This window comes from Spinacia oleracea, chromosome 3 (assembly GCF_020520425.1).
Source record: "Spinacia oleracea cultivar Varoflay chromosome 3, BTI_SOV_V1, whole genome shotgun sequence".
In the NCBI taxonomy this organism is placed as follows: domain Eukaryota; kingdom Viridiplantae; phylum Streptophyta; class Magnoliopsida; order Caryophyllales; family Amaranthaceae; genus Spinacia; species Spinacia oleracea.
Window position 1 is genome coordinate 84,504,709 of NC_079489.1, and position 24,438 is coordinate 84,529,146.

Consider the following 24,438-nt stretch of genomic DNA (forward strand, 5'->3'; position numbering starts at 1 on the left):
TCAAAACACGTCAGGCCGTATGATCGGAAAATGTCATCATCTGGCAAGCTGGTCCTTTTGTATGCCGCGCGACCCGCTCCCAGCTTCTTAGTTGCTACTCCCTCCGTCCCAAAATTATAGTCCTGTTTTCTAAATCGGGCGTCCCATGATTATAGTCTTATTTCCTTATTTGAACATGAATATTTCCCATGTTATCCTCAATTGGGACTACAAAACAAAAAGAAAATGTACATTATTCCTTTTTACATGTACTATTTTCTCATGTACTTTATTTCTTTTTACATGTACTATATTCTACTTTTTCAACATCAATGTACTATGTTTCAATTTCCCACACACTATATTACACTTTTCTTAGAGCATCAATTATAGTAGACTCTTAGCCCACTCTTAAAGAGAGAGAAATTTTAAGAGTTAGCTCTTAATAAAAAAGAGCTAACTCTTAGCTACCTCTTATTTAGAGGTTGATTAAGACATCCTCTAAATAAGAGGTAACTCTTAGAAATAAGAGTGGGGTGAGGTGGATGATTGTGAGAATACTATACAATTTTTTGACATTTTTGTTACAAAAAATAAAAATAAATACATGTAAAAGGTGTTTAAGAGGAAGTAAGTAAGAGATAGTTATTTCTTGGAGTTTTTGATAGGTAACTCTTATTAAAAGAGGGTGATGAGGTGGATGAAAAGAGAGATTAAGAGTGGGTAAATAAGAGTGATCCTTATAATTGATGCTCTTAAGATCTGTATTTTTAGTCAAATAAGACCATAATTTTGGGACTGATGGAGTAGTTTGCTATACGCCTACACCACAAAGGCAAAACATTGCACGACAAAACTTCTCACCTAAATTCACGAAACTCAACAGTACAAGTACAACACTATATCAGGCTTCTTCTGCCAAAAAAAGTTTCTTCACACAAGTACAAAATTCATTCAAATGTCTTCTGCAACAGCGAACCCATCGCTCTCTTCTCCTGCACTTTCTCCTTCCTATTTCCCTTCCCATCACTCTCTCCTTCGCCGCCATTTTTCTCTCTCCGTTTCTTCGTTATCATCGAACAAGTTCACCGCTGGTCTCAGACTCGTCTCACTTTGCTGTCAATCTCCTAATCTTGGTGCCATTTCGACTGTTTCTGCCATGTCAGATTCTTCATCTTCGCCTTCACCTTCACCTTCGTCTGCCATTGATTTTCTGACATTGTGTCATAGCCTCAAGGTACTGATCCTACATTGCCTTTTTTGTTTCTTCCAATTTCACTTTTGTTTGCTTTCTGTTTATAAATTAATTGTTCTAGACCTATAATTAGGGGATGAATTTATATGAAATTTCGCGAAGAGAGTCGTATGACGATGGACATAGTCATTTATTACCCCTACAAAACCGACAGTTACAACAAATCGTTGTTTATGCTCTTCCTTTCTTTTGTGTTGTTTGAATGTTTGTGTTGGTGTGAACTGTTGGGGAAGGGGGCACTGTAATGTTGGTGCTAAGGAGTTTAACCGTTTAAGAAATTGATGTAATTGTCATCCAGAAGAGAATTTTTGTAACGCACTCTTGTTTGTAAGAATCAAAGATCAAAAGAATAAGAAATAACTCTTCTTATTAATCTCAAGAGGAAATCACTCAAACCTCAAGTTCTCGCAAAACTCATAAGTTATGCTACAAACCAGCATCTCCTTATATAGATGAAGAAAGGAAGTAATACGTAATTAGATGACTCCTAATTATATAAATGTATATTTAGCTTTTCTCCTAAACAACTTTAGGAAGTAATACATATTTAGATGACTCCTAATTATATAAATGTATATTTAGCTTTTCTCCTAAACATACTTTCCTTTTTATCTAATGTTCACTTCAAGCTTAAGCCAACATTCTCCCTCCTAAGCTTGAAGTCACTCTCAAGCCAAATCCTTCATACCAATGAGATCTCTCATTTCTTTAAACTTAAGTCTTCCAAGAGCCTTTGTTAGAATGTCTACCTTTTGTTCGTTTCCGGGAACGTGCTTGACCTCTATTTGACCATTCTCGACGCATTCCCTTATGAAGTGATATCTTGTGTGTATGTGTTTGCTTCGACCATGAAACACTGGGTTCTTTGTAAGAGCAATCGCTGACTGATTGTTGATCATGATAACAACTCTTTCACATGGTGACCCGGTGACTTCTTCAAGAAAATCTTGGAGCCATATTGCTTGTCTGGTTGCTTCAGTTCCTGCCATAAACTCAGCTTCACATGAAGACAACGCCACTGTATCTTGTTTCTGTGAACACCAAGATATTGGACTTTCATTGAGATAGAATATATGCCTTGTCGTGCTCTTACCATCATCAGGACCGACATTATGACTACTATCGCTGTAACCAACCAATCTTGTTGTCTTTAAACTTGAACGCTTGAAAACCAAACCTAGATTAATCGTTCCTCGCAAGTATCTTAGACATTGTTTCATTGTTGTTCCATGAGATTCTTTCGGATTCTGCATGTAGCGACTCAACACTCCAACACAATATGATAGATCCTGTCTTGTGTGAAGCAAGTATCTAAGGCATCCAACACTTCTTCTATAACCTGTAACATCGATGTCCTTTTCCTCAGTTGACTTTGACAGTTTTAAACCGGCTTCCATCGGTGTATGCACCAAGTTACACTCTGCCATACCAACTTCTTCTAAGATCCTCTCGGCATAACTTCTCTGATTTAAAGTGATTCCCTTATTGGTTTGACAAACTTCAATCCCAAGATAATAGCTTAACCTTCCGAGATCACTCATCTCAAACTCAGAAGCCATTTCCTTCTTGAATTCTAAAATAATTTTCAAACTTGTTCTAGATACGAACAAATCGTCGACATATACTCCAATAATTAGAATCTCTTGATTTACCTCTTTTCGATACACTGAAGGTTCTTTAGAGCATCGTTTGAACTGTAATTCCCTGATAATCTGATTCAACTTTTCATTCCATGCCCTAGGAGCTTGCTTTAAACCATATAAAACCTTGTTGAGTTTATACACTTTCTCTTCGTTTCCTTTTACTACAAACCCTTCCGGTTGTGTGACATAAACGGTTTCCTTCAACTCACCGTGTAGGAATGCCGTCTTGACATCAAGATGATGTATCTCCCATCCATTTGATGCTGCGAGATTGATGAGAAGGTGAATAGTTTCGATGCGAGCTACCGGAGCAAAAACTTCTTCAAAATCGATTCCATGCCTTTGAACGTATCCTTGGCAACGAGTCTTGCTTTATGTTTGTTAATACTGCCACCTGAGTTTTTTTTAAGCTTAAACACCCACTTCAATACTATTGGTTTGACTCCATGAGGAAGATATACAAGATTCCAGGTGAAATTTTTCTCGATCGATTTTATTTCATCTTCACAAGCAAACATCCAATACTTTGATTCCCTTGCTTCATCAAAATACCTAGGTTCCTCATTTAAACTCATAAGCAATCGTTCTCCTTCCTCTTCAGCAAGCATAACATAGTTTTCAAGATACTTTGGTTTCGTCTTTGGTCGGGTCGATTTTCTCAAAACAGGCTGACCACCACCGTTATCATCTTCTTCTTCTTCACTTTCAGTTTCGCTTTCTTGAGAATAATTAGTCTCCTCTACTCCTCCATTATCGTGATCACTGCTCTCTGTACCGGACAAACGATTTTCGCGTTCTGTACTTGAAGGATTTCGGCGTTCTGCGCCTGTTTGATTTTCGCCATGATGCTCTGCTTCTTCGCCACGATGCTCTGTTGCTGAATCTCGGAGATCATCATCAGTCGGAGTATTCTGATATATGATGACGCCATGATTCCCAAACTCTCCAAACTTAATGGTGAAATTTCCATTATTAATACGATCAAAAGTTTGTTTTGTCCACATCCATCCTTTTGTTTCATCAAATATCACATCTCGACTCACTATGATCTTCCGGGTTTGCGGACACATCAATATGTATGCCTTTGATCCCGGCTTTGTACCCAAATGCACTAATTTCCTTGATAGATCATCGAGATTCTTCAGGTTCGGTGTCTCCACCTTTGCGTATCCAATGCAACCAAAAATTCGGAGGTGATTGATACTTGGCTTCTTCGACCGCAAAACTTCGTATGGAGTCCTATCCTTCAAGGCTCTTGTTGTTATTCGGTTCAGAAGATATGTTGAATGTCTTATAGCTTCTCCCCACAAGTAATTTGGAACCAACATATGCTTTAGAATACTCCGAGTCATCTCCGATAGTGTCCGATTTCTTCTTTCAACCACACCGTTCTGTTGTGGCGTATATGGAGCTGTAAGATGCCTTTTAATACCTGAGTTATCACAAAAAGAGTTGAATTCTTGTGATACAAACTCTCCACCTCGATCTGTTCTGAAAGTTTGAATCTTCACTCCTAGTTCTTGCTCGACCAAGCTTTTAAACCTTTTGAATTTTTCAAATGCCTCACTCTTTTCTTTAAGCGAAATTGACCACATATATCTAGAGTGATCATCTATGAGAACGAAGATGTATCGATTCCCCCCTGCTATACTTGGGGTTATGGGGCCACAGAGATCACCGTGAATGAGCTCAAGTGCTTTGGTAGCTCGATAAGAAGTGGCTTTTGGGAATACTTGTCTTGTTTGTTTTTCGAATAAGCAGGAGTCGCAAATACTCTTCTCAAACTTAAGTTGTGGAACTCCATCAACGAGCTCTCTTTGCTGCATCGATTTTTTTGTTTCAAAATTGATGTGTCCCAAACGTGTGTGCCATAGACTTGGATCGTTTGTTTGTGTTAGTTTCAGATGCACAGGTTCTCTAAACTTCATACGAACTTTGTACAAACGATTCTTGTACCTTATTGCTTTGACAAGCAACCTCCCTTCACGATCGTGCAATGTTAAGAAATCCTCTCTCATCCTCACGTCACATCCGGATTCAGTAGCCTGTCCAAGGCTAATAATGTTGCTTTTTAGCTCAGGAATAAAATAGACCTCAGACATTGTTCTTGCCTTTCCGTTTCTGTCAACAAACTCAATCGATGCCTTCCGTTTTATATCTATTCTGGAGTCATCGCCAAACCGCACTTTCCCGGTAACAGATTCATCAATGTTAACAAAATACCTTCGATCTCCACTCATATGATTGCTAGCACCATTGTCAAGGTACCAAAAATCATCTTCACCGGTATTTGATTCGTACTTACTTGGCACAATCTTCTCTTCATTCCAGTACACCACCTCGTGTAACATGAGCTGATTTGCATCTTCAGTTTTGTTAGGTTCATTCTCTTGGGCTTCTTGTAGTTTCAATAGACAATCAGGACATTTCGAGCGTAATGTCCAGTTTTATCACATCGATAACACTCGATTCGCGACAGTTCTTTGTTTCCTCCAAAACGACCACGACCTTGACTCCTGTTTCCGGAAAAACGTCCTCCACGGCCCCTGTTTCTGTAGTCGTTCCAATTATGATGTCGTTGAGGTTCTGAGTTCACATACATGAGTTTGTTCTGTTCTTCTTGTTCCTCTTCTTCATCAGCTATACGTTCTTCGTATGCCTTTAATCGTCCAATGATATCTTCAAACGAAGTTTTGTTGAGATCCAACATTTGTTCAATGGAGGCCACAATTTGTATGAATTTCTTCCGAGAAAGACTCTTTAGAAATTTCTTAACAATTTTTTATTCTTCAATCTCAGTTCCCAACGCAGCAGATTTTGATGCGGTTTCTGATAATTTTCCGGCAAAATCATCGATTTTGTCAGACTCCTTCATCTTCAGGCGGTCGAATTCCGAAATTAAGGTTTGTAGTCTCGCATCTTTTACTCTTTCAGCTCCTACATGTCTGGTTTTAATGGCTTCCCAGACCTCCATTGCCGTGTTTAGATCTCCAACCTGTAGAACGAGGCTCTCGGGAATCGACTGGAACAGCAACGCCATTGCCATGTCGTTTTTGTCTCCATCGTCTTTCCCTGTTTCAATAATCTCCCACGCTTTATGAACCTTGAGACAGGTCCTCACCTTTATTGCCCATGCGGTGTAGTTTGTTGAGTTGAGCATCGGACATTTGATTGAGGAGGATCCTCCTCCTTCTTTTAATTTTCCTCCTGAGTTTTCATCCTTTTCTTCTTTCGCCATCGTGTCTCTGTTTTCTTCCTTCGTCTTGCTCACGAGGAATTTGAAACACGATTTATCACCTTCTTATGGATCCTTGAGGCTCTGATACCAATTCTTGTTTGTAAGAATCAAAGATCAAAAGAATAAGAAATAACTCTTCTTATTAATCTCAAGAGGAAATCACTCAAACCTCAAGTTCTCGCAAAACTCATAAGTTATGCTACAAACCAACATCTCCTTATTTAGATGAAGAAAGGAAAAAAAAATCCTAAAAACTTTAAGAAGTAATACATAATTAGATGACTCCTAATTATATAAATGTATATTTAGCTTTTCTCCTAAACAACTTTAGGAAGTAATACATAATTAGATGACTCCTAATTATATAAATGTATATTTAGCTTTTCTCCTAAACATACTTTCCTTTTTATCTAATGTTGACTTCAAGCTTAAGCCAACTGCACCATCTCGACGAGGGTGGACTCTTGCTATTGATTTTGTTTATGAGTTTTGACGGAGAGGTTGCAGTATGGAATGACCTATGCTTTTGGAGCTGGTTTGTAAGATGTGTTGGTTGAGAATTTGAGATATCTTAGAGCTAATCAATATGATTGTGATAAAGGTAACAGTCGGATCAGCTGTGCTAGATATTGTCCAAAAAGTATTAGCTAGAAATTCCAATTATTGTGGATTGTTCATGTGTGTAGAGTGGGAAATTAGGTGGCACAACGTCTTGCAAAATTTACTTTCACGTATGGCAGGGAAAAACTTACCATGTTAGTATAGGTATTCTACTACGCTAACCAGGATTTAGGTCAGGTACTCGTGTTGTGGATATGTGTTCCAAGTGTCCGACTCAGCTATTTGATTAACAGTCCAAGTGACATAGGTGTTACCACTTCTGTAATCTAGGATGCATTCACAGTATTGGACGCACTTGATTAGCTTAAATTGATCTATGCATTTTGATGTGGAGAAACGGACTAGATGGTGCATTCTACTGTTTTTTCTCTCAACCTTTTTGTTTCTAAACCTGTCTAACTTATCAATTTATCATGCCAGGCCACAAAGAGGAAAGGATGGATTAATCATAGGATAAAAGGCCCTGAGTCTATTGCTGATCATATGTATCGAATGTCATTGATGGGCTTAATTGCTGGGGATATTCCGGGTGTGAACAGGGAGAGGTTGGATCTTAACCTGTCATGCTTGTTTTGGATACCTCCATATTCCTTTGCTGATGAAATGTGTTATTTTCTTTTGACAATGCTTTTCGCAGATGTATCAAGATAGCAATTGTACATGATATTGCTGAAGGTATAATCTTTTCAATCTTTTCAATCTTAACTGTCTTGCCTCTGATAGTATATTTTACTATTTTAGAGTAGAATTTCTTTTTGAATAGAATCAGCTAGTTTGTTATTTCTCCATGTCATTAGGATTCCTTATCTTTTGTGTAAACCGAAATTTTGTAGTCATCACTTATTTCTGTTGCAAACCTGTGTTTTATTCAAGCTTTCATAGAATTTGATGACTTAGGTTTCAGCATCTACTTAGAACCTTGTGGTATTTTCTTAGGTGAAAAAATATTTAATTCTTCACTGATGTGGAGAGAATTCAAAATGGTGTATAGATTGTTATAACTTGCTATATTTTATTTTCTCATTTCTTTCCTGAAATTATTGGTGTTGCTTGGAAGAGTAGCTTTTGCAGATTAGTAATGACTAGGTGAGCGGGGTAAGGTTGTGTACATCTACTTGCCATACGTTGCTTTAAACAGGATCCCCGAGGGCACAAAGTTAATAATACATCACATTAGATTGACTTTTTTATGAACCACCACTGCAGGTATCCTATAATTTGTTTTGTGCTAGAAGTTTGATAGGACTTGTCGAGTCATGATTGAACGTTTTTGTACCTTCAGATATTACACTGTCCTCAATTCTGTTTTCCCAAGATTACTGATTTCTGTTGTCATCGTCCTCTTGATGACTGGAATATCTTTAGCTATTGTTGGAGATATAACACCCTCTGATGGCATACCCAAAGAAGAAAAGAGCAGAAGAGAGCAGGCAGCGCTAAATGAAATGTGTGAAGTTCTTGGTGGTGGGATGAGAGGTTGGCATTAGCTTGCTATTCTATAATATTTAGCATATCGTTGCTGTTACTAGTATGGTATCAAGCTGATATTTTCTTGTTATCTCAGCTGACGAGATTAAAGAACTCTGGACTGAGTATGAAAATAATTCTTCTTTGGAAGCTAATCTGGTGAAGGATTTTGATAAAGTATGTGACTTTTAGCATTAACCTATTCTTTTTGTGTTGTTTTGAATTCCCTTGCAATTTTTTGCACTTTAGGAGGTGTTCCTTGTTCACATAGTTTTCACGGTTTTGATGTTTGTCTACCAACAATAACACAAATGGTCCCAGGAAAAAAACGCTGCTGGCATAATTTTTCCAGTTATATTAATTCTCTATTTGCAATTCTGCATGCATTTATGACAACAAAATTATGCAACACTGTTAAATTCCCTATTTTTAGCCTTATTGGTCTTCAATCTTTCTAATCAGTATTTGCATCTATTCAGGTTGAAATGATTCTTCAGGCATTAGAATATGAAACCGGTAAGGCTTATTCTTACACACCGAATGGAAAATTCTGGGAACTTGCCATTTTGATGATTACTTACATGCATTAACGCTATCACCAATCTTTATCCTTCACACTCATTGTTGAATGTTCATTTTTAGTTGGTTTGGTGGTAATTAGTGTATGATGCATTTGAATGATCTTGTACTGTTGCTGCTAGCTTATCTCGTCTCTTCACTTGCTGAGCTTCTAGTGATTAAATCACTCATTTTATCACCACCCTATGTAGTTTTGCTGCAGACATAGTGACACGTCTAGGTTTCTGTGATGGAGGGGTGGATCTGAATCTGATAAACTCACCAGGCCATACACAAGCCCATGCCAGAGAAGCAATTGACCACATATAAGTTTGGGGTTCCATCCTAAACCAATTGGTTATAGGTGGAGTTTCCCACCAATCTTATATGTTAGTCAATCTCCCTCTATTTCTTCAATGTTGGATAAATAGTCCAATACTTACTCACATGTCAATTATACTCTTAACAGAATCCATCGTCCTAAGACTCCTAACTCCGATGTTAAACTTTGTTGAATTCTGATAGAATGTGACTCTTGCAGAGTTGCATTCTTGCTCTATCACTTTGCATAGAATAAATTTTAAACAATAGTCCTTCAACTAATACAGTAATACTTCAAGTTAGTGGTTGTGAGTTAAAGGCTCCTGCTTCTGTACGCTCTTTTCCCTTTTCTTTTGGTTTAGGTTTTCAGTTTCCCCTGACTTTCATTTCCCCTTTCCATTTTCTCATGGTGGGTAGGTGCTTGGGTGGGTGTTGCAATAAACATGTTCATTGGTGAATTGAAGCTAGCCGAGCCAGTAAGCTGCTTTCCATTTATGGTACTCAACTAGTTGATATTGAGAAACTTTCTTAAACCATTTGTTTGCCGATGCGTTCTCAGGCTCTCGGCGACTTTCTTTATTAATAATTGACAAAAATATGTGGCAAGTAAGAACATAGACCAAACTTTGAGGACTCCGTCATATTCAGGCTCTTACACCTCAGCATATCATTTTCATACAGTGGTTCCTTTATTCTGAAGTTGAGGAGATTCACATTAGTTTTAATTTGGTGCTACAACTGGTGTTTAGGTTTTAAATATGCTTTATTTTAGTTATTAAAAGATCTGGTCTTAAGGTTTTGACTGCAGGTATTTTTCTGGATCTATTCTGCATTATGTCTTAATTTAACTTCCTCTTGTGCTTTCCTGGTTTCTTTGAAACTACATAGATGGACTTGTAAGTGTACACCTTTACTCGTTTGCAAGCTTTTGAGACCTCCATCTGGTCCAGTGTCCAAGGTTTACATGTTGATGTTCATTTTGTTTTAGTTTGTATCTGGGAAACATGTCCAATTTTTCATCACTCTTCCACAGATGAAAGTTAAGTGAAGTAATTAATGATGTCTCCTTAGGCTGCTTATAATGAGGGGATATAACTAAGGAGTCATATATCTAATTACAAGTGTTCAACAGTAATAAATTAGGGACTAATTAAAGGAGTTGTGAAACCCTGAAAGGGTAAAGGTGGTGGTTGTTAGGTCTTCGTCGGAGGAGAGAAAAAGGAGGGACAGGGAGGGAAGGGAGGAACCATTACTCTAGACAGGGCAATGGTACATATTACTCTTATTGAGTGATTATTACCTTCTCTGTATTCTATGATAGTTCTTCTCCTGTAATAGTTTTCCTGATAGATTTTACTCCCTAGTTGATTCTCATCTTGTCAAGCGTGGCCTTCAAGTAATTTTCATGATAAGAGGAGTTCATTTTGACAGAAAAAACACGTGATATCGATGTAATGAGTTTATTGCACCTTTCCCCCTTCCAATCATGCCAATGATGTATCCTTAGTTCTGAACCACTGTGTCTCCCTTTAACAATGTTTCTCAGCCGTGATGTGCTGCTAGTAGCAGGCATGGTAGTGCCACAGACATAATAGTGGTGATTTTGTTTTCTCTTGCCATCCCTCAGGCAAAAATATAGAAGCAAATACTATTTGAATTCATTTCAATCTACGTATGGTCCTTCCTATGTGAGGTTCATCGCCATCAAGAAATACATTTGGCTTAGAAAATGTGGGACTGATGTGTCAGCATTTTTCATGCTTCTGCTCTCTCTCTCCTGTCATAGAATTAAGCATCCTTGACAGCATGTCCTGCCAGCCTGCAGTGAAGCTTATGATAATATGTGATTTGATTGTATAGTTGATGCACTCGGCGGTAGTTAAAGCCTCACTGGTCAGTGATCACTCACATTCTTAAATCAGTTCATCATTGGCATTGGTACTTGTGGTTGCTCATTCCCTTGGGTCATGATTTGGAGTTCCCGAGGTGATTGTGCTGCATGATTTTGTATGAGAGACTATTTCTGCTATTATTGATGTAGGATTACTATATCATTTGAGACCACTTTTGAATTGAACTGCACATGAATTTTCTTGTTTAGTGTGCTAGCATAAGTTGATTGCGTCTTGCTCATGAGGAATCACATTTGAATTGACTAGTACGGAAAATATTTGTATCGAGTTTAGAGTGTATCTTGCATTCTTGTTGCTCTCAATAATGCATGTACATATCTGTTAGATTTTTGCGCAAAGGTGGAGATTGTGCCTGATGCTTTGACCTTAACCCTTCTTTAAATTCTTGTCGCCTGATGTTTGTTTGCTAATTCATTTGACAGAACATGGGATGGTTCTCGATGAGTTTTTCTTGTCAACAGCTGGTGAGCTCGGCTTTCTTAATTTCATTCAATATTGCAGATACTCTGACCTCTTTTTCCCATAGCTAATATACTATATTACTCTACAATATTCAGGAAAGTTTCAGACAGAAGTAGGAAAAAGCTGGGCTGCTGAGATTATATCTAGAAGGAAGTCCAACTTGACTAAGTAAAGGAAACTAAACAGCAAACTAACCAAAGTCTTGATCTTTACTGAAGTGGTTGATGGCTACTGAAATCTGGAGTAGCTTTCCCGTGATTGGTCAACATGGAAGTAGATAGTTTTTCACCATTGCTTTAGCTTGTGAAAGTACATCCAGATTCTACTGTTTTACTGAGATCAGAAAATATTTCTGGCACACATGCATGCTTCATGCTTCATGCTTCATGCTTCATGCTGGCTTGATGACTAGCATAATAAATCGGCCTACTTGCTCCATGACTAGCAATGGTGATCAGAGCTAACTTTGCTGATTTCTGTCTTAAGTTTTATCTGAAACTGTCTTCCTAGTCCCCTTTGCCAGTTTTTATACGGCTATCGGAGTGTATGAAATCTTTCTGCCGTAAGACCTTGCCACAGTTCTATCACCCAAAAGGATCCGTATGTGATGACTGTGAACCGTGCGCTTCGTTATGCACTTTCTCCTATCTGCAACTTTAGGGTATGTGTTTTTTACTTTCTACTCCGTAGTGCCTAAAATTTCTTACCATGTCGAATCAAAATACTTGTGATTATGGGGCACTTTAAATGAGGTGCTTATCAGAACTTCAGAAAATAGTTCAACCAATTTTCAAGGACGGAAATGAGCCTAAGAAAGTTGTTAATCAAACCCTGAAAACATGATAAACCACGAGTTATTGGTTGAGAAATGCAATGCAGAACTGACTTTTACATGACTCGAATCGTTAACTTGCACATTTGAAGAGGAATGCTACATCGATGGTGGACAGCGACAAAAAGAGTTCATACCCAGGGCAAAATGGTATTTTCGCTACATGAGTTGAAAAGTCAAATAAATTACTAAATATCGGCAATATGACATTAATTGATACAACAATGACAGTATTTTAATATAATAATGACAGTATTTATGTAAACGATGATAATACTTATATAACACTTGTATACATATTTTTATCTATTCATTTAATATGCAACACTTTTATCTATTCATTTAAGTGATCCCTTTACTTTTTCTATTTCATTACACTTGTATACATAATTTTCTATTTTTGGGTGATTGTGACGGTATTTTAATACAACAATGACAGTATATATATAACAATGACATTACTTATATTACCGATGACAGTATATAAGAAGTTAGCAGCACTTATACACATTTATTTAAGTGTGGGTCATCTTTCCAACTTTTTTTTTTATTTTTATTTTTAGGGTGGGTATGGGTCTTTTTTGTCGCTGGTGGACAGCGATGTAGCATGCCTCCACATTTGAATGATACTAGAAATATCATGGTTGATTTTGACTCGGAAATAAAATTGAGAAGTTAACGCCAAACTAATTAATCACGACGAGTTAGGTAGTTTAAAATACATTGGAAAGTGTCTTGCAAAGTAAACTAAACTAGCTTCTGAACCCGTTCAATGAACGGGTAATTATATATGGTTGTTAAGCGATCTTTTAAAGTGCTAATTTTATTGAGAAATTGTGATTTTGGTGAGTTGAAAGTTGAAAAAACATACAAATTAGATGGTGGATTTAATAACGAGTGTTAAAGGAGGGAAATGGGGTGGAAGAAGTTATATGAATTAAATAGTGAATTGATTTTTGAATGAGGAAGATGAATTGTGGTGTTAAAGCTGTAAAATAATTTGTGAAACAAACAAAAAAAAAGGAAAAATTGAAAAAAAAAACAAATTAAAGGAGGAAAGATGAGATGACACATGTCATCTAATAAATCATGGTCTTCCTTTTTAAATACTAGGTATTGACTAGGTATTGATTGACTAGGTATTGACGACTTGCTTTCATCTCATTATAGTAAATGGGTGGACAATGAACAAATGTGTACAGTGTATGGTAAATCCAAACAAGGATATAGATAAAAAGAACATGAGATATATTCATTTATTTTGTTAAAACTATAAATGAAAAATATCACTCTTGTTTTTTTTTTTTTTTTTTTTTTTTTTTGCAAGAAAATATCACTCTTGTTACTCTACAATAATTTCATGTCTTTTAAACAAGCACCTATGTTCTCTGGGTGCATCATGATCATCTTACACCATTTTCCACCACACGTTATCGCATGTTACGAATTGATTCAAAGTATAGTAGTGTGCATTTATTCAAATAACCCATTTGTCATCTCTAATAAGTGTGCGTTCGTTGGTTAATAAGAATATTTGGTACATTTTTATTTACTAGTTGTTGGACCGTACGCTAGCGCGCACGATCCCCTCAAAGTATACAAATTTAGTTTACAAAAATGTTACGTAAAAGACTAACATTTACAAATTTATGTTATTTGCTAGAAAAACAAAACTAAAGTTCGATTTGCATGTAATTAATAATATGAAATCGTACATACTTTTACAATATTTGTGTCATTGATAATGTAGCATTTCACAAGCAACATTGATAGGAGAGACGAGAATAGGATGGAGAAAAGCTAGGTTAGAAATACTGATGCGAGAAATTCGGTGGAATGGGTTATTGGGTTCCTAACAAAAAGAAGGAAAAGGCAAAATAGAAGAACAAAAAAAAAAAATTGAGACACATGATAGCTATATGACCAAGGGTATAATTGTCCACACACTATTAATAAGAATAAGACAAAAATAAAATTAAGACACGAAATGGGGGCATTATGGTAAGTGCATTATTGGGTGAATAGTAATATAAATTTAAGGCTTTATAAGTGTTAGGATTTATTTTACATAAGCTTAATTTGCATAAAATTAAAAAGATTACAAACTAAAAGTACAAACAAAAACTAAACTAAGGTCATGAAAGACCCTTACATAGATTACAAACCAAACAAAATTAAAACCGTTAAACATTATAGAGGTAGCATTTTCTTCTTCTGTCGGCTCATAATTGTCGTTGTGATAACCTCGCCTACAATATCTTTAAAGTGTAAGCTTGCCAAAGCATAATCCACTTATGCTTTCTGATATTTTTTTTAGATTTGGAACATCTGAGAATATGAGGGTATATGTTGGGTCACTTCATAAAATAACAACCGTAAAATAAAATCCTTTTACATAAAATGTTGTCTGGATAGCATTTATCATTCCACATCCCATCCTTCTTCTCTCGCCATTGCTCCACCACAATATCCCATGAACAAATTAAAACACATGCAAGAATCCTCTCCCACCTTTCAAGGGGGTGACGTTGACTTGAGGAGGTAATCTTTTCCCGCCCCCCCAATGATACACTAGTTAAATAATGCTCCCACTCGTCTAGAACAAATAATAAATGGACTACCAAAGTCTCTACATGACTCTTAGCTAGTGTAGTACCACTTGGTCAGCTTTAGTAAATGATCGACTTATGGTGTTGTAATTAAGGTTATTAATACGAAGTGTTACAATTAATGAGGTCTTGGAATAGTAGTTAAAACGGATAGAATATGCATGATAAGTCTCAGATTCGAATCATCCCACCTCCATTCGTAATTTATAATTTGTATTACCCTCGTACCTTTTTACGACACATTAATTAGCTATATATGGTGCTCATTTGTATAAGCTATAATTTCGTTCATTTATACTTCATACATCCATTTCATGTGATCAGAATCTAAAAGAATGTATCCTCTATGAGCAAAGTTAAAATGATACGCGTAAGCCAACTAGTAATAAAGCAATAAGTTGAGTGCCATACATGTACACGTGACACAATCAAGTGAGTAGAGGTAGACCAATTGTTAGTACATTAGATTTACGTTTATGGTATACGGAAGGACAATAAAAAAAAAACGGGCGGGTTTTAAATTAAGTCGGTGCGCGCAGAAAATCAATCACGGGTTAAGCTTAAGCGGGTGAGGGGGAGCTAGAGATTGGTGAAAATGAGCAATACTAACGCAACCAAAGGCATGAGTTAAGCAATACAAATACAATAATAACACACTTAATTCATTTATATAGTGAGTAAGAGACTTATCATTGTTGAACGTAAAAGCAAAGCAAACGCAAAGCATTGACTCTGACTCATAGTCGTAGGCACTGTAGTGTGTTAATGAGTATGTAGGAACATGCGGCGCTGTTTACGTGGCCTAGCTGTTTCAAAACTACACGTCTACACCGTATAAAATTTCATAAAGGTAGACGCACCAAAAAAATGACATTACAAGGTGCGTCACCATTTGCTACCTATCTTAGTCAACACTTCGGGTGCATTCTGTTCACCTTAAAAAAATAAGTTTCAGTTCCAATAAGTTCAGATAAGTTCAGATAAGTTCCAATAAGTTCCAATAAGTTCCAATATTAATAATAATATTATTATTTATTATTATTATTATTAATATTAATATTTATTATTTATTATTTGTTATTTGTTATTTATTATTTATTATTTATTATATTAATATTTGTTATTTGTTATTTATTATTTATTATTTATTATTTATTATTTATTATTTATTATTTATTATTTATTATTTATTATTTATTATTTATTATTTATTATTTATTATTTATTATTTATTATTATTATTTATTATTTATTATTTATTATTTATTATTTATTATTTATTATTTATTATTTATTATTTATTATTTATTATTTATTATTTATTATTTATTATTTATTATTTATTATTTATTATTTATTATTTATTATTTATTATTTATTATTATTATTATTATTATTATTATTTATTATTTATTATTTATTATTTATTATTTATTATTTATTATTTATTATTTATTATTATTTATTATTTATTATTTATTATTTATTATTTATTATTATTTATTATTTATTTATTATTTATTATTTATAATTTATAATTTATTTTTATTATTTATTATTTATTATTTATTATTTATTATTTATTATAAGTTTCAAAAAGTTCCAATAAGTTTCAATAAGTTCAGATAAGTTCAGATAAGTTCCAATAAGTTTCAATAAGTTCCAATAAGTTCAGATAAGTTCAGATAAGTTCAGATCAGATAAGTTCAGATAAGTTCAGATCAAATAAGTTGAACAGAATGCATTCTTGTTCTTAACTTCTTATTATTACTGTTTGTGGGTTTATAAATTATTACAAAGTATAATACTCGTATCTAAAGTACCCCGTAACTTATTTAGTGCTTCATCCGTCTATGAATAAGTAAAACACTTGTCTTAAATGGTTGTTTAAAAATAAGTGTTACGCTTTTACTTTTGACAACTCAGGTTAATATTTAATCACAAATTCTTATTTATAATGGGTGTACAATAAATATTGTACACCGGAGTAAAAGTTGACTCAAAATGCTTAAAAGTTACTCTCTCCGTCCCGGAATACTCGATCCGGTTTGACCGGCACAGAGTTTAAGGGATTTGAATTGACTTATTTAATTTAATAGATAGTAGTTGATAGTGGGGTATTATTTTAATGTAGTTAGTGGGAAATGTGTAAAGGGGTGGGGGTGGGGTTGGGAGAGAATAGGGGTTGAATTTTTAATTATTTTTTGTATGGAGTAGGGGGTAGGTGGGTTAATGGGGGTGGAGTGAGAAATAATATAATATTGTTAGGATATTTCCATTTTTAGAAACAGGTCAAGTATTAAGGGACGGCCCGATAAGGAAAACAGGTCAAGTATTCCGGGACGGAGGGAGTATATTTATATATGTAAAAGTTATCTATTTTTTAATGATAAATTTTTTCATTTGAATAAAAATTATTCTTCAAAATCACTAATTATGAGTAAATTAATCATTTAACCCTTTAAAATGTTTATCTATCAACTTTTTAATTTTATAATATAAAAGTTACAGAAAAATAGGTTAAAGTTACAAAAACTGCATAAAAGTTATCTTGGTGTACAATAAATTTATTGTACACCTTATGCGCGCAAGACCTTTTGATATTTAATAGGTTATGTTTTGTTGATCATATTTCACTTATTTTCTAGGAAGCACGGACACACCGTTTGGCTCGTGTGTCTCGTGTCGGACACGTATTGGACACAGGTACTCTGTAGACACGCGGAAATATGTGTCCGAAACGCTAAATTAAGTGTCCGGCTTTTTTGAAATATTTTGACATTAGGACACGAACCGGATACGCGGTGGATACACTTGTTGGACACATATTAGACACATATTTCAATATTTGTCAAATTTTCAAATTTTTACTTTCTATTTTCAATTCTTCAAAGGTCCAATGTGTTTTTGTAAGTCCACAAACTCATTCTCAAAGACCCAAACCCTCACACTCTTTGTTGTTGTGGTGCATCCGTCAACACTTCACTATTCAGATCTATAACCAATTTTCTTGTTGTTTTCGTTGCTTAATTTGTAAACATATATTTGTATTAGTTTTAAATATAAAAGGTCGATTTATGATATATGTAGATCCGTATGTATAATTAAACAATTGTGTTACTTTATATTTGGTGATTGTAATGTGGAAGTAAGATAAAATATATACTTCGTATTAATGGTAATATAACTGTTATTTTGTTTTTAATTAATGATTGTGATTTGTTTTTGATATATTATACTCCCTCCGTCCCTTAATACTCAAACCGCTTTCCTTTTCGGGTCATCCCTTAATACTTGCACCACTTATATAAATGAAATTTTTACTAATATTATATTATTTCTCACATTTCCCTATTAACTCATCTACACCCCTACTCCCTACAAAAAATCATTTTAAAATTTACATCCCCACTCACCACTCCCCACCCCTTACACATTTCCCGAAAAGGCTACATATACCCCCTTGACTCCCTGAGTATCAAATAGTAACATACCCTGGGCTGTGATTGGTTTAGAATTTTAAATTCCATGTGGGGTTGCTATTTTAGATTTAAATTTTCATCCCATGTGGGGTTGCTTATGTGAAAACAACCAATGGGAGTCCAGGGTATGTTACTACTTGATACCCAGGGGTATATGTATCAGCTAACTATATTAAAAAAATACCTCACTATCAACTAACAACCATTAAATCAATAAGTCAATTCAAGTGTCTTAAATTCCGTATCGGTCAAACCAGTGCGAGTATTAAGGGACGAAAATAGTATTATATATTTTATTATTATTATTTCCCGTGTCCACGTGTCCGTCATTTTTGATGTTTTCCCGTACTCGTATCGTGTCCGTGTCCGTATCCGTTTTGGTGCAACCTAGCTTATTTTAGGAAAAATAAGATAAGGTTTCGTTCTATTGGACTTATTTTGTCTAAACTATACGGAGTATTATCTAATTAAACTTATCTGAACTAATTGAACTTATCCAAACTCAATTGAACTTATCTGAACTTATTTTATCTAAAGTTATTTTGTCTGAAATAAACTTATTTGTGTGTGAAAATTTCTGTAAAAAAACTTATTTTTCCTGAACTTATATTATCTGAACTTAACTGAACTTATTTGAACTTATTTTTCTTGAAATAAGTCAAAATAAGTCGAACAGAACATATCCAAAGAAGGAAAAAAAAAGTTCAGGAAGAAATTTCAATTACAAATTATAACTAAAATAAATTTTGATAAGTTCAGTTAAGTTCAGATAAGATAAGTTCTGGAAAAATAAGTTAAAATCAGATAAATAAAACGCACACTTAAATATTCTAATATTTATTTTTTCTCTCTCTATATTCTAACAATTATCTTTATACTGGGTATTTACTTTATACTCCCTCTGTTTCAAAATAATGGGACAATTTCCATAAGAAGGTGTTCAAATTAATATAGACACTAGCTCTACTTTATATTAATTTTTGGTGGATGACCATCATATTTAATGCATTCACACTATTCCTTTTTCCACCTTACAACATTTCACTCGATCTATTTTTATATTCTAAGTTTACTCATAACTTTTCACTCAATCTATTTTTTTAATTTTTCTTTTCTTACACCACTCCACTCAACATATTTTATTATTATTTTTTCTTACTAGCTACATTCTATTTTCTCATACTTAGCAACTTATTTCAGTACCTTATTACTTATTTCAGATTCAATCAGATCAGATCGGATCATATTAGAAAAAATAAGTTCAGTTCAGATCAGATTATTATTATTATTATTATTATTATTATTATTATTATTATTATTATTATTATTATTATTATTATTATTATTATCATTATTATCATTATTTATTATTATTATTATTATTATTATTATTATTATTATTATTATTTTTCAAGCAAATAAGATATATTATTAATACCAAATCACAGTATTACAACCAAGATTGCCCTAACGCAAGGCAAGAAAACTGAAAGGCTAAACTAGCCTAAACAAACTGAAAATCACATACCGAAAATCACAAGGAATTAAACCAAGTTATGTATGGAGACTTGACTTTCTACCCAATTAACTGCTGAACTCTCCCCTTGGTATCCAGCTGGACCCTCTTCACTGTCTGGAACTGTAGGTAATACATTATCCCACACTGCATGCAAAATTTCTTGCCCTCCACAACTGATACATCAGGCCTGCACAAGCAGTGTAATAGACCTGCCTTCTAAAAGCACTAGTGCTTTGCTTCCTTAGCCAACACATTATTCTTTGAATGTTACCCCCATGGCAGGAAAGGCCTAACCATGGGACAATCAGGTTTTTGCAAGAAATATTGTACTCACACCCCAAAAAGAGGTGTGTGGTTGTTTCTTCTGAACAACAGAAGACAACACACTGGTTATTAGAACCAATGCCAATCTTAAACAACCTAGCCCTGGTCTTCAATCTATCATGGCTAGCTAACCATATAGTGAACCTATGTCTTGGAACATTGTACTGTACCTGTTCCAGACTTGTTTAGCCCAGTGAGTTTTAGGTTGAGTCTCACTCATGTTTTGGTACATGTTTTTAATGGAATATTTACTATTAGTAAGCCATAGAGAGGACTGCAGTTTTCCACTGAACATGTTCTTGACCTTGCAAACTATCTTCACAGCCCAACTAGCAGTTTTGGGAGTTGTGAACTGACCCCAGTGCTTGTCTTTCACATACATAGCATGTACCCATTTAACCCATAGGTTGTCCTCCTTCTGAGAGATAGCCCAAGCTTGTTTACCAATGACTGCTTGGTTCCATAGCACCAAGTTTCTGAAATCTAAACCCCCCTGGCTCTTGGTGTAGCATATCTATTATAATAATAGTAATAATAATAATAATAATAATAATAATAATAATAATAATAATAATATTATTATTATTATTATTATTATTATTATTATTATTATTGCTTTAATAAGAAAAATAGTGTTTTCTAGATCTGAACCGATATGTCCATATCAAAATCGGTATGATCATATCATGTCCAAATCATAACTGATATGTGCAGATCAGAACTGATTCGTACAGATCATGTCTAGATCAGAACCGATCTATATAGATCATGTCTCGAGTATCGATATGTCTAGATCAGAAACAGTATGATCAGATCATCCAGATCATAACCAATTTGTACAGATCATGTCTAAATCATAAACGATAAGTGCATATCAAAACCGACCTGTACCGATATATCCAGATCAGAACCGATCTATACAGATCATGTCCAGATCAGAACTGATCTATGCAAATCATGTCCATATCAGAACCGATATGTCTAGATCATGTCCAACTCTGAACTGATATGTCCATACTAGAATTGGTATGATCACCCGATATGATCGGTATGTGCAGATCATGTCCACATCATAATCATTATGTCCTGATCAGAATCTGTATGTGCAGATCATGTCCGGATCAGATCCGATCTGTACATATCATGTCCATATCAGAACCGACTTGTACAAATCATGTCCAGATCAGAACTAATATGTCTAGATCAGAACTGGTATGGTCGGTATGTGAAGATCATATCCAGATCAGAACCATTATGTCCAGATCAGAACCTATACATATGTGTAAATCATGTCCGTATCAAAGACGATCTGTACAACTCATGTCCAGATCATAACCGATCTGTATAAATCATATCCAGATCAGAACCGATATGTACAGATCATGTCCAGATTTGAACCAATCTAACCAAATAGAACTCATATGTCCAGATCAGAACCAGTGTGTCCAACTGTAGACACCTAATTTGTGTCTCCCCTTTGGGATGATGACGATACCATTATCCTTATTAGGTGATTAGAAAACTCCAGGCGGAAATCCCAATTGCTAAGAATATTTCCAAATTAAAGATCCAAAATCCAACCCCCGAGACTATTCCCCTTTCGGTTCTCGGTACAAAATACAACTTTCCAAATCCAATTTCAAAATCCAAGTACAAACTCATCTAGTAGACCATCCCATTGGTTTTACTAGGCCTTTTCCACTCAAAATCATATAAGGCAAGTCAAATTCGGGCGCCGACCCACAAAACCGAGCATGCCGGGCCCCGTCCCGTAAAACCGGAATTCAAAAACCCGAGAAAGGCTTGTTTTTAGACGCTAAACGATGCCTTAACCTCCAAGAAAATACAAAACGCCAAACCTAGTACTATTCGTACAACAGGTACAACACTACAAGACGAAACAAGGACGATTCCCCGTCCTTGCTTTGGCGGCATTCAAACCACGTCACCAGCGCCCAGCGCTGGTCCAGCGCCCTACGCTGACGTGTGCTGGTGCCTTGCACCCATTCCTTCTATAAATACCCCTCATTTTCAGCATGATAGGAAGGAGAACAACAATACAACGTCGTAATTTCGACATTACGCCTCAAAATACAACTCAAAACCTCCTCAAAAGCACATACAAAATTCCTAAATTCAAAAAAGCAATTGGGAGCTCTTGCCTAAACCTAACTAGGTAAATCCGAATTTCATTTTAATCAACTATGTTGCTTTGATTTCTAAATGATTAGCAAGTTGGTGTTTTTAATCACTAAAAAACACCACTTGCAACAATCATAGATGTTTTCCAAAAATACAAACTTTTTCAAAATATAAAATACAAATTTTCAAGATTCAAGGATGTCCAAGTTGTTTACAATCACCTCTTGGACTAGAATCATCTTCAAACATGGGGTAATCAAAGATGACACCTTTTAACATTTAAAGGTTTAGTCTTTTGGGATTCAAAACTCCATTTTCAATATACAAGTTCAAGTTTTCAATTTTCAAGATCCTACCATGTTTAGGGTTATTCATAGTTATTTCCCTAAACTAGGATCATTTTCAAGTTCAAATTTCAAGTTCAAAACTTCAATATTCAAGCTTTCAAGTTCAAGTTTAACATGCAATATCTAGGATATTTGGGTTGAGCAACCTCTCCCAAGTTGAGATTTTTGGCTTTAAATTCGTGTCGGGCGCACTTATTTTTAAGGAGCCGCTTGGCGTTCGAATATCATGTGCCCAAGTACAAATTTCAATTATGCACCTTTCAATATTGCAATTTCAATATCGCACTTTCAATACCGCAATTTCAATACCGCAATTTCAATTTCGCACTTTCAATTCCGCATCTTTACTTGCCTAGTCCATTTCTAGGCAATGTGGACCTACTCCCTATTCCTTTTCTAGGGGGTCTTGTATTTACTAATTCCGTACTTTATTTAGTATTGTGATGTTGCTTTATTTGCTTTATTGCTTTCATCACCAACATGCTAAATACAAAAAAATACAAAGGTTACATCACGCTTAACAAAGATATTTTTGGACAAACCGGCCTTAGCTTCCTTAAATCAATCTTTAAAGCAAAGTGACCACCATACAATTAGAGATTCAATTTGTTCTAAATTCAAACCCACATAGTCTAATCTAGGGTATATTTTCGAAAAAATATTGTGCCAACGTACTTGAATATTTCTAAAGCTCGCCGAATAAGCATTTTTGTTCCCGTGCCCGGATCTCACCCATCCGTTTCAAGGATTCAAGGCCTTATCCAAAATAGAGTCACTTGCGGTCTTTCCAAATGAGACTTTAAATAATGTTTGGTGGCGACTCCTTCGAGGTACAAAATTCTACGGTTTTCTAAAGAACCGCCCCTCTTGTAGAACGGGAAACAAGTTTTGACACAAAAAAAACCCCCTACACCAACTAATGTCCAAGTCAGTACCATTATGTCCATATCAAAATCGGTATGTCCAGATCTGAAGGAAATAATGCCCTTGGTCCAAGTATGCATTCAATGTTAAGTCTAATAAATGCGGTTCAATATTAATTAACAAGTTAATAATTCAGTGAGATCAAGTGAGCTGAATGCCTAGCTAGAGGCCGCTTCAGTTCAAGTGGAATTAATGATATTAATCCACAGCTTACTCTTGACTGAACCCGTAGGGTCACACAAATAGTACGTAAACGGATCAAGTATTTAATGGCATTAAATACTCCATCTATGGATATTCGGAATCGACGGATCTTGGTTTCAGTGGGAGCTGAGATCGTCACAAGCAAGAAATGAATACTCCGGAAACGATGATATTTCCGGAAACGGAAATATGGATCGCATCGGAAATATAAATATTATCCAAGTCGTAGATGTTGCCGGAAACATGGTACGTAAAGGAAAATATTATCGGAAATGGAAATATTGCCGGAATCGAAAATATTGCCGGAAACGGAAATATTGTCAGAATCGGAAATATTATCGGAATCGGAAAATAATTCCGGAAACGGAAATATTAAATATTTGTTCGAAACGGAAATTAATTCCGGAATCGGAAATATTAAATATTGTTCGTATCGGAAATGAATTCCGGAATCGGGAATTTCATCGGAAGCGTATCGTACGAATTAGCATCGGACGAGGCGCGCTAGACGAAGGCCCAGCACGAAGCCAGGCCATCGCCCAACGAGCCACACGCACCATCGCACGCCAAGCCTCGACCAGGCCCAGCGCAAGGCCAG

At 35.2% G+C, this 24,438-nt stretch overlaps 1 protein-coding gene across 1 annotated transcript; it reads left to right on the forward strand.

The window, feature by feature from the left end:
* Nucleotides 1-842: 842 nt before the first annotated feature.
* On the forward strand, nucleotides 843-12,630 carry LOC110786333 (uncharacterized). Its single transcript, XM_021990877.2, has 8 exons — nucleotides 843-1,216; nucleotides 7,157-7,281; nucleotides 7,374-7,411; nucleotides 8,102-8,212; nucleotides 8,301-8,380; nucleotides 8,683-8,719; nucleotides 11,418-11,459; nucleotides 11,553-12,630. The coding sequence occupies exons 1-8, from the start codon at nucleotides 938-940 to the stop codon at nucleotides 11,627-11,629; spliced, it is 789 nt and encodes a 262-aa protein (XP_021846569.1). The 5' UTR covers nucleotides 843-937; the 3' UTR covers nucleotides 11,630-12,630.
* Nucleotides 12,631-24,438: the final 11,808 nt, after the last annotated feature.